Here is a 13,666-nt window from a genome sequence, read left to right on the forward strand (position 1 = left end):
TTACGTGGGTTGTACTTCGGCACGGCTCCAGCGCGGATGAATCTAATGTTTTGAGGTGAATGTGTAGCTGTCAGTCACCGCACCAGTGTGGATACTGTTCTTAGTAATCACAGATTCTAGCCTATGTCTTGGAATATATGACCCAAATAAGAATTTTCACCATATATTGCCATCTGAACAAGTAAGTAACAAGTCTGCCACGCTTGTTCAGGCCAACTGAGAAAAAAGTATTACAATTTCGCACTATCAATGGTGATTAAATCTAACGATCGGTTAGCTCATATCACATCTAACCGTGGAAATTATTATTATTGTTATACTTTATTCTCAAATTATTAATGTTAACAGCATCAGCATTGCGTGACAATAAGTATAGCGTATATTAGCGTGTAGACTTCAATTTCTGTACAGTCTAATTTCTAATTGTCATGCCATTCGAATTTCATATTAAGAAATTCTTTTAACCCAAAAAGCAAACTATGCTCCCTTCGAACTGGTTGTCTTTAAAATACAAATCGTGTGTAATCCCAGGCTATCTGTAATCAGAAGCACATTTAAAACTGGAATATAATTTAATTTCATTCACATGCGTTTCATATAATCCTTTCTGGATTACAGTCCGCCATCAAAATGATTTTTTGACATTTCATTTTTCTAGCGGCTGTAAGAAAAGGCTAAAGTTCCAGGGCTGTCCAAACTCGGTCCTGGAGGGCAGGTGTCCTGCAGAGTTTAGCTCCAACCCTAATTAAACCCACCTGAAGCAGCTAATCAAGCTCTTACTAAGCATACTAGAAACTTCCATGCAGGTGTGTTGAGGCAAGTTGGAGCTAAACTCCGCAGGACACCGGCCCTCCAGGACCGAGTTTGGACAGTCCTGTGCTAAACGATCCGCCACCTGCAGGATCCTCACATGCGATAGCCTATTAGCCGGGACAACTTCTTTATGTTTACAGACGTGACGTAATGACGCAGTGCCATGCTCGAATTTCTCACGAAAACCTACCAGTACCACTCAAATTAGAAAACATTATTATAAGCTAACCGTTGTGAATCGGGCTAAAGTAAGGCGATAGTTACACTGACTGGTTATGTACTTGCTCAAATGTTGAATTTGGATAATTTTTAACCAAAAAAAAGTTACGGACTGCAGCTTTAAAGATTCTGAAAGGAGGTTTTCACAGCAATGTGATAGAAGATCTATTTGGGGTTCTCTAAAGAACCTTCAAAGGAATAATTCACCCAATAATGAAAATCTGTAAGATTTGAAAATATGTAGATGAGTTTTTCTTCATCGGAACAGATTTGGAGAAATTGAGCATTGTATTCAGTGAATGGGTGCCATCAGAGAGTTCAAACAGCTGATAAAAAATCACAATAATCCACAAGTAATCCACAACACTCCAATCCATCAGTTAATGTTGAAAGCTGTGTGTTTGTAAGAAACAAATATGTTATTTAGACATTTTAACTTTAAACTGTTGCTTCTGGCTAAAATACGAGTCCATAATAACGCTTCCTCCAGTGAAATTGTCCATCCTCAATGTCTTCTCAAATTAAAATTAACTGATAGATTTGTTTAGAACTGTTTTGTCTTGCCAACGGTGCTTGATCTGTGAATATTTTTCTCGTGATTCAGACAAGGGAACTTTTTCACTGGAGTAAGCAATATTATGGATAGAGGACTCATATTTGAACGAGAGGCAATGGTTTAAATTTAAAAATGTATTAATGATGTATTTGTTTCTTGCATACATGCAACTTTTCGCTTTTTCATTAATTGATGGACTGGAGTTGTGACGGCACCCATTCACTGCAGAGGATCCATTGATGAGCAAGTGATGTAATGCTAAATTTCTCCAAATCTGTTCTGTTGAAGAAACAAACTCATCTACATCTTGGCCTGTGGGCAAGTAAATTTTCAGCTAATTTTCATTTTTGGCAGAACTATTCCTTTAACTGAACTGTTCTTTCTTAATGTAAAGAACATTTTAATAATCTTTTACCACAAAAAGAACCTTTTGTGCATTTGAACAGTTCCATGGATGTTAATGGTTCTTCACGGAACCTGCGATGCCAATACAGAACCTTAATTTTTAAAAGCGTATTTAAAATTCCACAACAAATAGCCAGGTCTTATGTAATGGTGTGGGTTTTGTGTGGAAATAATCACATTAATCTAGATATCTAGATAGATGTTCCCTCAGAAAGCTGCATCTTTGTAAGCTGTATGCTTTTTTGGAATCCTAATTATGATGTATGGTAGTCAACAGTGAACATAGTGCAAACAATGCAGTTCTGTGGGAGTGACAAAACTGCAATAAAGTGTTGTTAACCGAGCGGTCTGTTTTTTTGGAGTTGGGTCGTGGGGGTTAATAGACTCAGATCTCTTCTGAAAGACCTGTCTAAATATCAAGGTCACTCTTTGTTCCCACCTCCAAAAATAGACACAAGATGAACCATGGTGTCGCTATCAGATTTAGATTTTAACCACAGGTAAGTGCTGAAAGGTGCTCAAATCAGCTGTATATTTAGCAGGTGTGTTTTCTGACGCAGGTGGGAGATCACAGGGGTCGTCATAAATGTAGCAAGCCCATTAAAACATGCAGAGGATGCAAATATTGCTCAATCCCTGAGCCTGATTTGTTATTCTGACAGGTGGCTTGTTTAAAAATGTGACAAAATCTCTGATGTTTAAAAGTATTATACTACAGCTCATGAGCTGTAAAAACTACACAGATCACCATAACAAGTGCACTAAAATGACTTGGCAACCAACCACAACTTTTGCATGTGCAAACGCCCCTCTCATGTTCTTTATGCAATGTAAAACTCAGTTTCATAAAGTATCTTGAGACTATTAAAGTGTAAATATTTTTTTCAACACTTCTAATTAGCCGTGGGTGAGTGTCCATATGTGTTGAAATTGCTGTGGCAGTAGTTGTCCACTAGAGTGAGCACAGAATGTGAAGAGCTATTGCATCCCATTGACGTGAGGACAAAGCAACATAAATTGCACAATATAATGCTGAAGCAAGGAAGATCATAGCGCAAACCATTTTTTTTTGCCAACATGAGGTGAACGAAATAATGCAAAATATGAAATGAAAAAGTTAAAGCATTACAAAATGCTCATTATGAAACCGTTTAATGAGCAAATTGGGGAGAGCTTTAACATTGCATTGGAAACCTCTTAACCATGATGCAGTGGAGAGAGTCTTATCATTATGTGTGAGGTTAACATAAAAATAAATCTTTTTGACTGAGAGAAGAGAAGAATGTGCCCCCCAGGCCCTTCAAGATGTAGATTAGTTTTTTCTTCATCAGAACAGATTTGGAGAAATTTAGCATTATATCACCAATGGATCCTCAGCAGTGAATGGGTGCCGTCAGAATGAGAGTCCAAACATCTGATAAAAATAACATCAATAATCCACAAGTAATCCACACCACTCCAGTCCAACACTTACAGTCTTGTAAAGGGAAAAACTGTGTGTTTTGTAAGAAAGAAACCCATCATTAAGACATTTTTATCTTCAAGCAATTGCTTCTGGCTAAAATATGAGTCCTTTGTTCATAATAATGCTCTCTGCAGTGAAAAAGTCCATCTCCTATTGCCCACTCACATCAGAATCCAGCCATATATTTGCTTAGAACAATTTTGAAATGTTTTCACTGTAAACTGTGCTTGATCTGTGCATATTTCTCTTCTGATTCAGACAAGACGACTTTTTCAAAGGAGAAAGCAATATGGATAAAGGACTCATATTTTAGCCAATAGCAAGATGTTGATGGACAGGAGTGGCGTGGATTACTTGTGGATTATTGTGATGCTTTTATCAGATGTTTGGACTCTCATTCTGACGGCACCCATTCACTGCAGAGGATCCATTGGTAAGCAAGTGATGAAATGGTACATTTCTGCAAATCTGTTCCAATTAAGAAACAAATTCATCTACATCTTGGATGGCCAGAGTAAATTGATAGCTAATTTAAATTTTTGGGTGAACTATTCCTGTAATCAAGGTACTAAAATGGCACTAATGGCAAAAAATAACAAAAATTACTCCTATATTTCAAACAGTAAGGCATGGTACTTGAAATGCCAAGATCATGGGTTTGATTCAATGCATGAACTGATAAAATATATGCTATGAATACAGTATAGGTTGCTTTGAATAAATGCAGACTTGAAAAATAAATACAGTAGTTTTAGTGAAGTGAAGTGAAGTGAAGTGACATTCAGCCAAGTATGGTGACCCATACTCGGAATTCGTGCTCTGCATTTAACCCATCCAACGTGCACACACACAGCAGTGAACACACACACACCGTGAACATACACCCGGAGCAGTGGGCAGCCATTTATGCTGCGGCGCCCGGGGAGCAGTTGGGGGTTCGGTGCCTTGCTCAAGGGCACCTCAGTCGTGGTATTGAGGGTGGAGAGAGCGCTGGACATTCACTCCCCCCACCTACAATTCCTGCCGGCCGGAGACTCGAACCCGCAACCTTTGGATAACAAGTCCGACTCTCTAACCATTAGGCCACGACTTCCCCACTTCCCCAGAATTTTACCTCAATTCTGATAAAAAACGCAAACTTTACACCTTCATATCATTTCCTGATGGATAAAATCAAGTGCCATCCCACACAAATATTCTGTTTCCCTCTGAAATACGTCACATAACCGAAGTAAATTGGGATGCTGATGTCTTTCATGTTGCTTCTAATGAACAGATAATCAAGGAAATTTCCTCATTGTGTTCTCGTATCTGTTATTCAGTGTTTAACACATTGAATAGAAGATGTAACAGCTCATTTTGCAGCACTCCTCGAGAAACAAATGTGCAATATGGCCATCGCATTCAATAGCATAATGAAGCCAGTGTCCCGTCGCCAAGCGATATTAATCTTAATGAGTTAATAATGGCATGGGTCTGCGTGCCTGTGTGAGGACACGGCCCAATGATCACATATTTCAAAACAGACTGTGCTATATTCCCCCCAGAGCGAGGGAAGCCCCCACAACATCAGGGCTGCCTCTGAAAGCGTGTGAAGTCACACTCACACATACACACGTTTCAGACGGCAGGCTGAAGTTTGCCTTGAGCTCAGACGTGATTGGAGAACAGGTCTGGAAGCTGCATTGCACCAGCTCGGGGTCGGTCGTGACTCCAACTCAAAGGGAGGTGTGCGAGTGAACTGTAACGGGGGACTGTGTAACATGTTCAAAGGGAATGGTGTTTTTCAAGGCCGTTTCTCCATATTTCAGTCTTTGTGAGTTTCAGTAAACCGTAAACCGAAGCATATGTTTTATTGAGTGAATATCACAAATAGATGTCTGGGTTCAATTTCACCCCATAATCAAAAGAAAAAACAAAAACAAATTATGTTTTGCTAAATTTATGTCTATTTTAATTTATTTGATTTTTTTTTTTTTTGCACTGTGACATTTTTATTAATCACATGTATTTCTGGATGTGATTTCTGCTATGCATTTGTATGCAATGTATAGGTTTGTTTAATTCAATATGAATTAAAGGCAGATGCACCTAGATGTTTTTTTTTAACCATAATTCTCTATGGATTTCTGCATCGCACAATTTTTATTTTTATTTATTTTATTTTATTTTTTTACAGTTTTTTTAATCAAAGAAAATATATCTGTGATGTATAGCATTACAGTCTCTATAGCTTATATTTATTATTATCATTAGCAATATATTTAATTGCCATGAAAATAATGAACTTGAATTTGCTCCTTTATTTTCCTCAAGGAAAATATCCCCTTTGACTTTGTGATTAAATATAACCTGGACATGTTCTTGAGAGGCTTGCATAGGAATGTATTCCATAATGCTCTTCACTTTTCCAAAAACACTCCTTTTTTCCCAAAAACAACATAATCTACCCTAATAACAAGCAGTGTACTTCTGTAAGAAACCTGTCACCTTTCTGTGTCTGGCCTGGCCTGCTCTAGAGACACACACAGCTACAGTTCTCCAAGGAATTCCTTTGAAACAGTCTTCCGAAGCTTTTTAAGCATCTTAGCCTCTCACTGGCTTCCAAAACAACATAATCACTTTGATTCAGGCACAGTTACTGCTGCGTAGCGCAAGCACAACATGGCAGCCGAGCAAAGAGATTCTATTAATTAAAACATGCGGATTAAAGATTTATGGTTTATTTTGGGAATAATTTCATAAACTGGGATCAACATTTAATTACAAAATTGGTGGATTTGGTGAGTATTACGGAAAACATCGTGGAAAATGTTTCATAAATCCTTTGGCCCTCAAGCAGAGCTGACCTGGAAAGCAAAGACTTTCTATAACCAAGAAATTATTATTTAATTACAATATGATTGATATGTGACCTTGGAGCACAAAACCAGTAAAAGTCGCTGGGGTGTATTTGTAGCAATAGCCAACAACACATTGAATGGGTCAAAATTATAGATTTTTCTTTTATGCCAAAAATCATTAGGATATTAAGTAAAGATCATGTTCCATGGAGATATTTTGTAAATTTCCTACCGTAAATATATCAAAACTTCATTTTTGATTAGTAATATGCATTGCTAAGAACATTTGGACAACTTTAAAGACAATTTTCTCAATATTTAGATTTTTTTGCACTCTCAGATTCCAGATTTTCAAATAGTTGTATCTATCTATCAAAATAATGAAAAGAACTAGACAGACAGACAGAAAGAAACTGTTTCTATCTAGTGGTGTGAATGCTAAATTGGTCTGGTTGATTTCATATTGCTCTCAATATGACAGCTGTGTCTCCCCCTGCATTACACGTCATTGATTGGACCCCCCCCCACCCCACCCCCTTTTGACAGCTCTCGGTGACGCGCGTCAGCGTTGGGGACGAGTTCCGACGCGAACACTGCGGTTTGAGAAGAGCCCACCTCCATGAGAATGCGTGCGTGCTCGCCACCCTTCTGTTATTCTCCCTCCGGAGCGTGCACGCACGCGTTTATCCCCACCTCTCAATGTATTTCCAACGTCCGCTGGACTTGTCCAGACACCGCGTCGGATTGCGAATACAGATGGAGATCTCACTGATGTCTGATGGCCACCGGCGCACCCGAGCTGCTCGAAAGCACACAAGTCAGCTATGATACAGTGGCATGTGTCACGAGTGCCAAGCTGTGTGCTGATGGGGAGCATAGAGGAACCGGCTGAGAAAGAGATTTGTTTGAACATCACAGGAAAAGCTGCCAGTGGAAATGGGTTCTGAAGAGAAACCAAAGAGGCACTTTACCACTGTGAGTCTATGTTGAGAGAAGTGCAGACTTTCTGTCTTCTCTACGAGGAAAGGAAACTTAAATGACTTCTGACCATCAAGGTGAATTCATTCTTCATTTGAAGCATTGAAAAGTACAACGTGCATTGAAATAAATGGCTAAAACTGGTTTCAAACAGCCGCACCTGAATTAAGATCACAGTGCTTTAAGTCTATGGAAATATACTGGACAAACAGGCATTTATGCATCTTGAATGATAAGTTAATCCATATGCGCAATCCGTTACGCACGTTTAATTCGCAATAGAAGCGCCTGCAAGACCCGGAGCGGGAACTCAGGAAAGGTTGGTGCTCCTGTCAAGAGAATATTAACGCGACAGGCCGATTAAGAAAGAAGACTGGTTGAATTTTTCTACGTATTTTTTAACAACAGTAACGCTGTTGTGCCCTTTATGTCCGTCTGACAGGACGTGGAGTCTCCAGTGAACGCTTATTCTGGATCTGAAGAACAAAAGAGGGCGGAAGGTTTATTTTTAAGAAACCGTGTTGAGTTATTTTTTCTTAAGTAGCCTAAATAATGTAGAAACACATTATGTTTTAAGTTTGTACTTTTTATGACATACTCATCCCCTGCTGGACATTTTTAATGTTTATTTGATCAAGAGTTTTTGGACTTTATTATGCATGACTGTGTTGGATATTAGGAATGCCATAACTTACGTCAAGCATAAATGCTGACAGTCCTCTAAATGGTCTTATAAATACAATTTTCTTCTTGAAAACCAATGTAATGGCTCATTTATGGGGAAAATTGGCATCAGAACGGAGTTAAGAAGTTCCCTAAGGAGTCAAAGCAAACAGTCCTTGACTTGAGTCTTCATTTTTGTGGTGTTATTATGTAACTTTGATTCATCAGTGAGAGAACATTTTTGATTCACTTGTAGTAAGTCGAAAGATTCCATGCGCTTTGGATAAACCTCTCCGACCCATGTGCGTCAAGAAAGACAGAAGAGAAGAGGAAAGCGCTATTGACGTCATGAGGTGAAATAAACAAAACTCAAAATCCTGGAACTGTCTAAACACATGAGTAAATTTTTCGTCATCTAGTCGTCAGAGCTGTTTGGTGCCATTTCCATTTGTTTCCACCTCTTGATTCTTCCACTCAAGCACCTTATTTTCATAATTTTTTGCATTTCTCTCAGCTTGCCTCTGATCTGAACGGTATCATGGCTTCTCCTCAACATCAACATCTCCTGTATCACAACAGCGAAGTAAGCTGTGACTCCAGCGGCGATGGTGCCGTTTCTGTGAGGATCAGTGGCACAAAGCCGCACAAACAGCAGCGTGGGAGTCTGGGCGCCAGCGCCATGTGCAGCATCATCGGGGGCTCCAAACATTGCAAGTACAGCATCTCCTCCAGCTGTAGCTCAGGCGAATCCGCCATCCGCAAACCAGTGGTCAAAGGCCTCCGGACTCAAAGGAAGATGCCGCAGCTGTTCGAAAGGTCGGCCGGACATTTCTGGAACCCCAAGTTTGACTCCAACATTCTGGAGGAAGCCTGCCGCGAGCGCTGCTTCCCTCAAACGCAACGCCGTTTCCGTTGTGTGTTGTTTTACTTGGCGGCCGCCAGCCTCCTCTGGGGGTTGTTCTTCATTGCTAATGCTAATCGATGTGAAAGCACTGCCTTCTTATTGCCCACAGCTGCCTTCCTACTCCTCTGTTCTGTTCTGTTCGCCTTCACGTTCACCCGGTTCTACACCCACTGCTACAATCAAGCCTCGCTGTTGCTCATCGTGGTGACATTTGCCCTCACTCTTGCACCTCAGATCCAGACTTCAGGCTTTAGTGACTTTAATGTTCCTCCTTTGAAGGATGAAGAGGATGCAGGCGATTTCAGTGGCGCTGAGGATAAAAACCTGACGTTCGCAGCCACCCGAAGTGGAGGTCTAGTTGCTCCTTGTTTGTCCCCAGTTGGCACCTTCTCTCTAGGCATGGAGGTGCTTTCGTTGCTCTACAGTTTCCTCCACGTCCGTTTGTACGCTTCGCTCCTGCTCGGCTTGCTCTACTCAGTGCTTTTTGAGACTCTTGGCTGGATGCATTTAATTCAAGGCAATGGCTGGAGGAACTCCACTGAGGAACATTTGGAAACGCTCTACTGGCTGATCCCAGGAAGGGCCATTTTGCATCTTTGCGCCCACGTCATTGGCATCCACCTTTTTATTATGTCTGAAGTGCGTTCACGCAGCACGTTCCTCAAGGTCGGCCAAGCCATCATGCATGGGAAAGACTTGGAGGTGGAAAAGGCCCTGAAGGAGCGGATGATCCACTCAGTGATGCCTCGTAGGGTGGCCGATGAGCTCATGAAGCAGAGCGACGATGACAATGACAATTCGGTTAAGCGCTACTCGACGGGAGCGGCCATTGCGGGCGCCTCCAGCCCAAAGAGCACCAAATGCAAGAAGACGTCGATACCTCGAGGCCAGATCATCTTTCGGCCATTCAACATGAAACGCATGGAGCCGGTCAGCATCCTGTTCGCAGACATTGTGGGATTCACCAAGATGAGCGCCAATAAGTCAGCGCATGCCCTAGTGGGACTCCTCAACGACTTATTCGGACGCTTCGATCGCCTGTGTGAGCTCACATGTTGCGAGAAGATCAGCACGCTGGGAGATTGTTACTATTGTGTGGCTGGCTGTCCGGAACCAAGAGAGGACCACGCCTACTGCTGTGTAGAGATGGGGCTTGGGATGATCCAGGCCATTGAGCAGTTCTGTCAAGAAAAGAAGGAGATGGTGAACATGCGTGTTGGCGTCCACACTGGCACCGTGCTTTGCGGGATCCTCGGTATGAAGCGCTTTAAGTTCGACGTCTGGTCCAACGATGTCAACCTAGCCAATCTTATGGAGCAGTTGGGTGTTGCCGGGAAGGTGCACCTTTCAGAGGCCACGGACAAGTTTTTGGATGACCGGTACTTGCGAGAAGACGGGCGAGTCACAGAAAGGATTGGACCAAGTGTGGTTTCAGATCAGCTTAAAGGTAAGATGTGTCTAGTGACTAACATAGTGTACATGAGTATGTTTCCTTGTATAGCACTGTGCTTAATATTTGTTGCGAAACCGTGCCTCTGAAGGCTGAGTGAGACACTTTTGGCTCTTGGCTCATGTGGCTGTTAAAAGTTTCGTGCTGCATTGAAACTTCAGCCTGGGTATTGTCAGTGTCCTCAGTGTTCACTTGTCAAATCGTTTTGTTGAATCTTTGCCCCTATGGTTTCTGTGACATATTCGGTTAACAGAGCAGGTCTTTTAGGCAGTAACATGCTGTCTAACCTTTTCTGCAGACTTCAGAAAGGGACTATTAGGGATTTGTGCAGTCAGTTTTTCCTCAAAAAAGGCCTGAAATTTTCTATGTATTATCATGTTTTCCGTTTAGTGGTCAACAAAGCAAAATAAGCATTTGCAAGTGGCAAATTAGCAAAAATCCAGTCATGTTAGCATGCAATGCAATGTTTGCATACATTTGTTGCATATCTATCCTTTCATTTAAAGAGAGAGTACAAAAAATTTAAATTGTCATTTACTAACCGTCTTGTAGTTTAATATGTATGACTTACTTCTGTGGAACACAAAAAGAGGGATTAAAAAAAAAAAAATCAGCCATCATTTATATATTTTCCACAGATTAAGTCATACCAGAATGGAACAACATAAGGGTGTGAGTAAATGCATTGTTATATAATATTAATTATTTATATTGGTTTTAGTTTACGTTTTATTATTTTTATGTGCATTTTTATATGCTACTTTTATTTTTCTGGCTTTAATTTATTTAAACTTTAGTCATTTAAAATTTATATTATATATTCATAACATTTACACTGTAAATTATGACAATTTTCATTTTTGAGTGAACTGTCCCTTTAATAGCTAATAAAGAGATGCAGGGGCGCAGATGGGATTTTTTAACTGGGGGGGACCAAGCACAAAAGCATATTCAAGCAAAAGCTAACAAGGATAAATTGCGTGAGACAAAGCAAAATCAATGTTACTCACCTATCAAAAAGAAACACAACCTCGGTATCCAATTCGAGCCCTTCCTGCTCCTTGAGTTTCTCTCCACCGCCAGAAAGCTGCTCCGATCTATATTTACACGGGTCCTACCTCTTGCCTGATCGTAACCCTTCTTTTTAATGTTTTGTTTCTATGATATTTTCCTCTTTTTTTATCTGCCATCTCTCTCTATCTATAGTCAATCTGCTAATATCCGTCCTGACTCCTGTGCACTCAAATAGAGCGCTCTCTTCGCTCTATCAGTACAAGACACGCCCCCTTACTGCTGATTGGCTACACGTGTTTTGGGACTCGGTCAGACACTGCGGTCAAAAGCGTTTTTCAAAAATGGCTTAGTGCATGTGGCCTGGCCGCCACTACTTAGGCTAATGTACATAGCGGAAACCCTGATTTATCCTCCGTATACTGATGTTGCCTTTCGTAGAGACAGTGAGGGGGACGGATCGGGTCACTGTGAATCTGGGGGGGTCGTGTCCCCCCCGTCCCTAGTGCCATCTGCGCGCCTGAAGAGATGCATGTTGGAGATTTTGTAGATTCATTTCATCTCGCAAAAGGGCTGTAATTTTCTCTGTTACCTGATTTCATATGCTTTCTGATCAGCAATCAACAAAGAAAAATTTGCAAATTAGCAACCTTTTTTGCATGCTAATGAGGTTAGCATGCAAGCCGTATTTGTACATTTGTTTCTTCTGCATATTTTTAATTTCAAGCTAACCATTCCTTTTGCTTAATGGCTGGTCACCTCACTTACATCAAGTATTGGATTCTCAAGGCACTTGACATTTGTATAAATGTGTCCGAAAGGCTGGCATTTTTATGTAATTAACTTATGCAAATGGTTCCTTCGTTTTGTTAATTGTACTTGAGCTCAAGCAAAAGCCAATAATTGGGCGTTAAGTGATACATTTTCCTAGCTGTACGGAATATGAATGTCCCAGCGTGTTATTAATCCTTTCAGGTCATAATTATGGTTACTTAATAGATCCTCTTCATTTAATGAGGAATGCCAGACTGTAATTAATATGGAATAATGGAATTCTCATTTTGACAGTATTGGTAATGAGTCGAATGACTAAACCTCTTATAAAATTTGCAAAGTGGCATATTCAGGTTTTTAACAAGCCAAAACTGACCCATGCGTTTCCACAGGACTTTTGACATCTTTATCCGCCGTGCTAAGATCTAAGCACTGAAGGATACCAATCGCTTGTTTGTGAGTGGATAAAGTCACTTGGCGAAATCGAAATTGCTGTGCCTGAACAAATCTCTATGCTGTCAGAGCATCATCTCGCCGTGGCAGCGCAGGTGTCTTTGTAGGTCCTGCGGGTCAACTGGAATTGACAGTGCGGCTGTCGCCCTTGAGAGTCTCGCTTCATTTCGCTGGTGTTAGTTGCCAGCATTTGTCCTCAATCAGAGAGGATATGAGACTCTTGAGGAACTCAGCGTCATTTTTTTTTACTCTGTCATTCCCTCAGCCTTTGTTTAAAAGGGTAAAATAGCCTCCTTAAAACGGTCCCATGGTGCTCGTTTTTGAATATCTGTCAGTTCCTCTCTAAATTTGTTTCCTTCACTCTCTGTTTTTGTGTGCCACTCAGTACTGTAGTCGTTCCAGTGGATAGCTTTGCTTTTTATTTTTTTATTTTACAGTTTCATGAATAATACAGCAAGGTTAAGCGTAACATTGCATAACAACCTTTCTTTTTCTAACACCACTGAACTCTCTGTTGAATTCACTGCTTCTCATTTCGCTCAGTTTAACACACACTGTACCAGAGGCCAGAAGCTTTAATATATGACTTCCTTTCTTTAATCATCAACAACATGATTAAAGTGGCGACATTCCTTCATATCTTGTATTCAGTTGATTGCCCCTCTTCAGGCGTTTTTTTATTCTTATTTTTTTCCCCCCGTTCACTGGCTGAAAGCTTAATTTTCCCACTCTGGAGTGATGCATTCAGTCCAGCGCTCAGGATTTATCTTTCCCTCTTGGATTTGCAGGCGCATTGAATGAGCTCTCCGTCAAGAGAGAATTCAACTCCAGAACGGCAAAAAATCTTCCAGCTGCTCACAGTAGCTGCGTAAATCACAGAAGGAAAGTAGCCAGCTCGTGTGGAAACCTGGCAGACCTGGGAATAGAGATTGGCCGGGTCTCGAGTAAATCACACCGACCTGGATGCTAATAACAAAACAGCAGTCTCTCTTCAGATGCCGATGTTCTTTTGAATTGGACATGCGTTTAAATGAAAGCGTTGGCTGCGTTGACTCTCGCTGCAAGGTCTTTCAATTTGCTGGTGAAATCAAGCTGCGCAAACCAACAAAAACAGCACACCTGGGTCATTCCT

At 40.9% G+C, this 13,666-nt stretch overlaps 1 protein-coding gene across 1 annotated transcript in view; it reads left to right on the forward strand.

Annotated features, from left to right (window-relative positions):
- Positions 1 to 8,480: 8,480 nt before the first annotated feature.
- The window catches only part of LOC306868146 (adenylate cyclase type 9-like), a gene marked incomplete at both ends in the record, with an annotated part of 102,236 nt that continues 97,050 nt past the window's right edge, over positions 8,481 to 13,666 (forward strand). The window contains one exon of the mRNA XM_079414193.1: positions 8,481 to 10,293. Within this exon, the coding sequence (XP_079270319.1) occupies positions 8,481 to 10,293 (1,813 nt within the window). The remainder of the gene's footprint in view (positions 10,294 to 13,666) is intronic.

This window comes from Barbus barbus (assembly GCF_936440315.1).
Source record: "Barbus barbus genome assembly, chromosome: 4".
In the NCBI taxonomy this organism is placed as follows: Eukaryota; Metazoa; Chordata; class Actinopteri; order Cypriniformes; family Cyprinidae; genus Barbus; species Barbus barbus.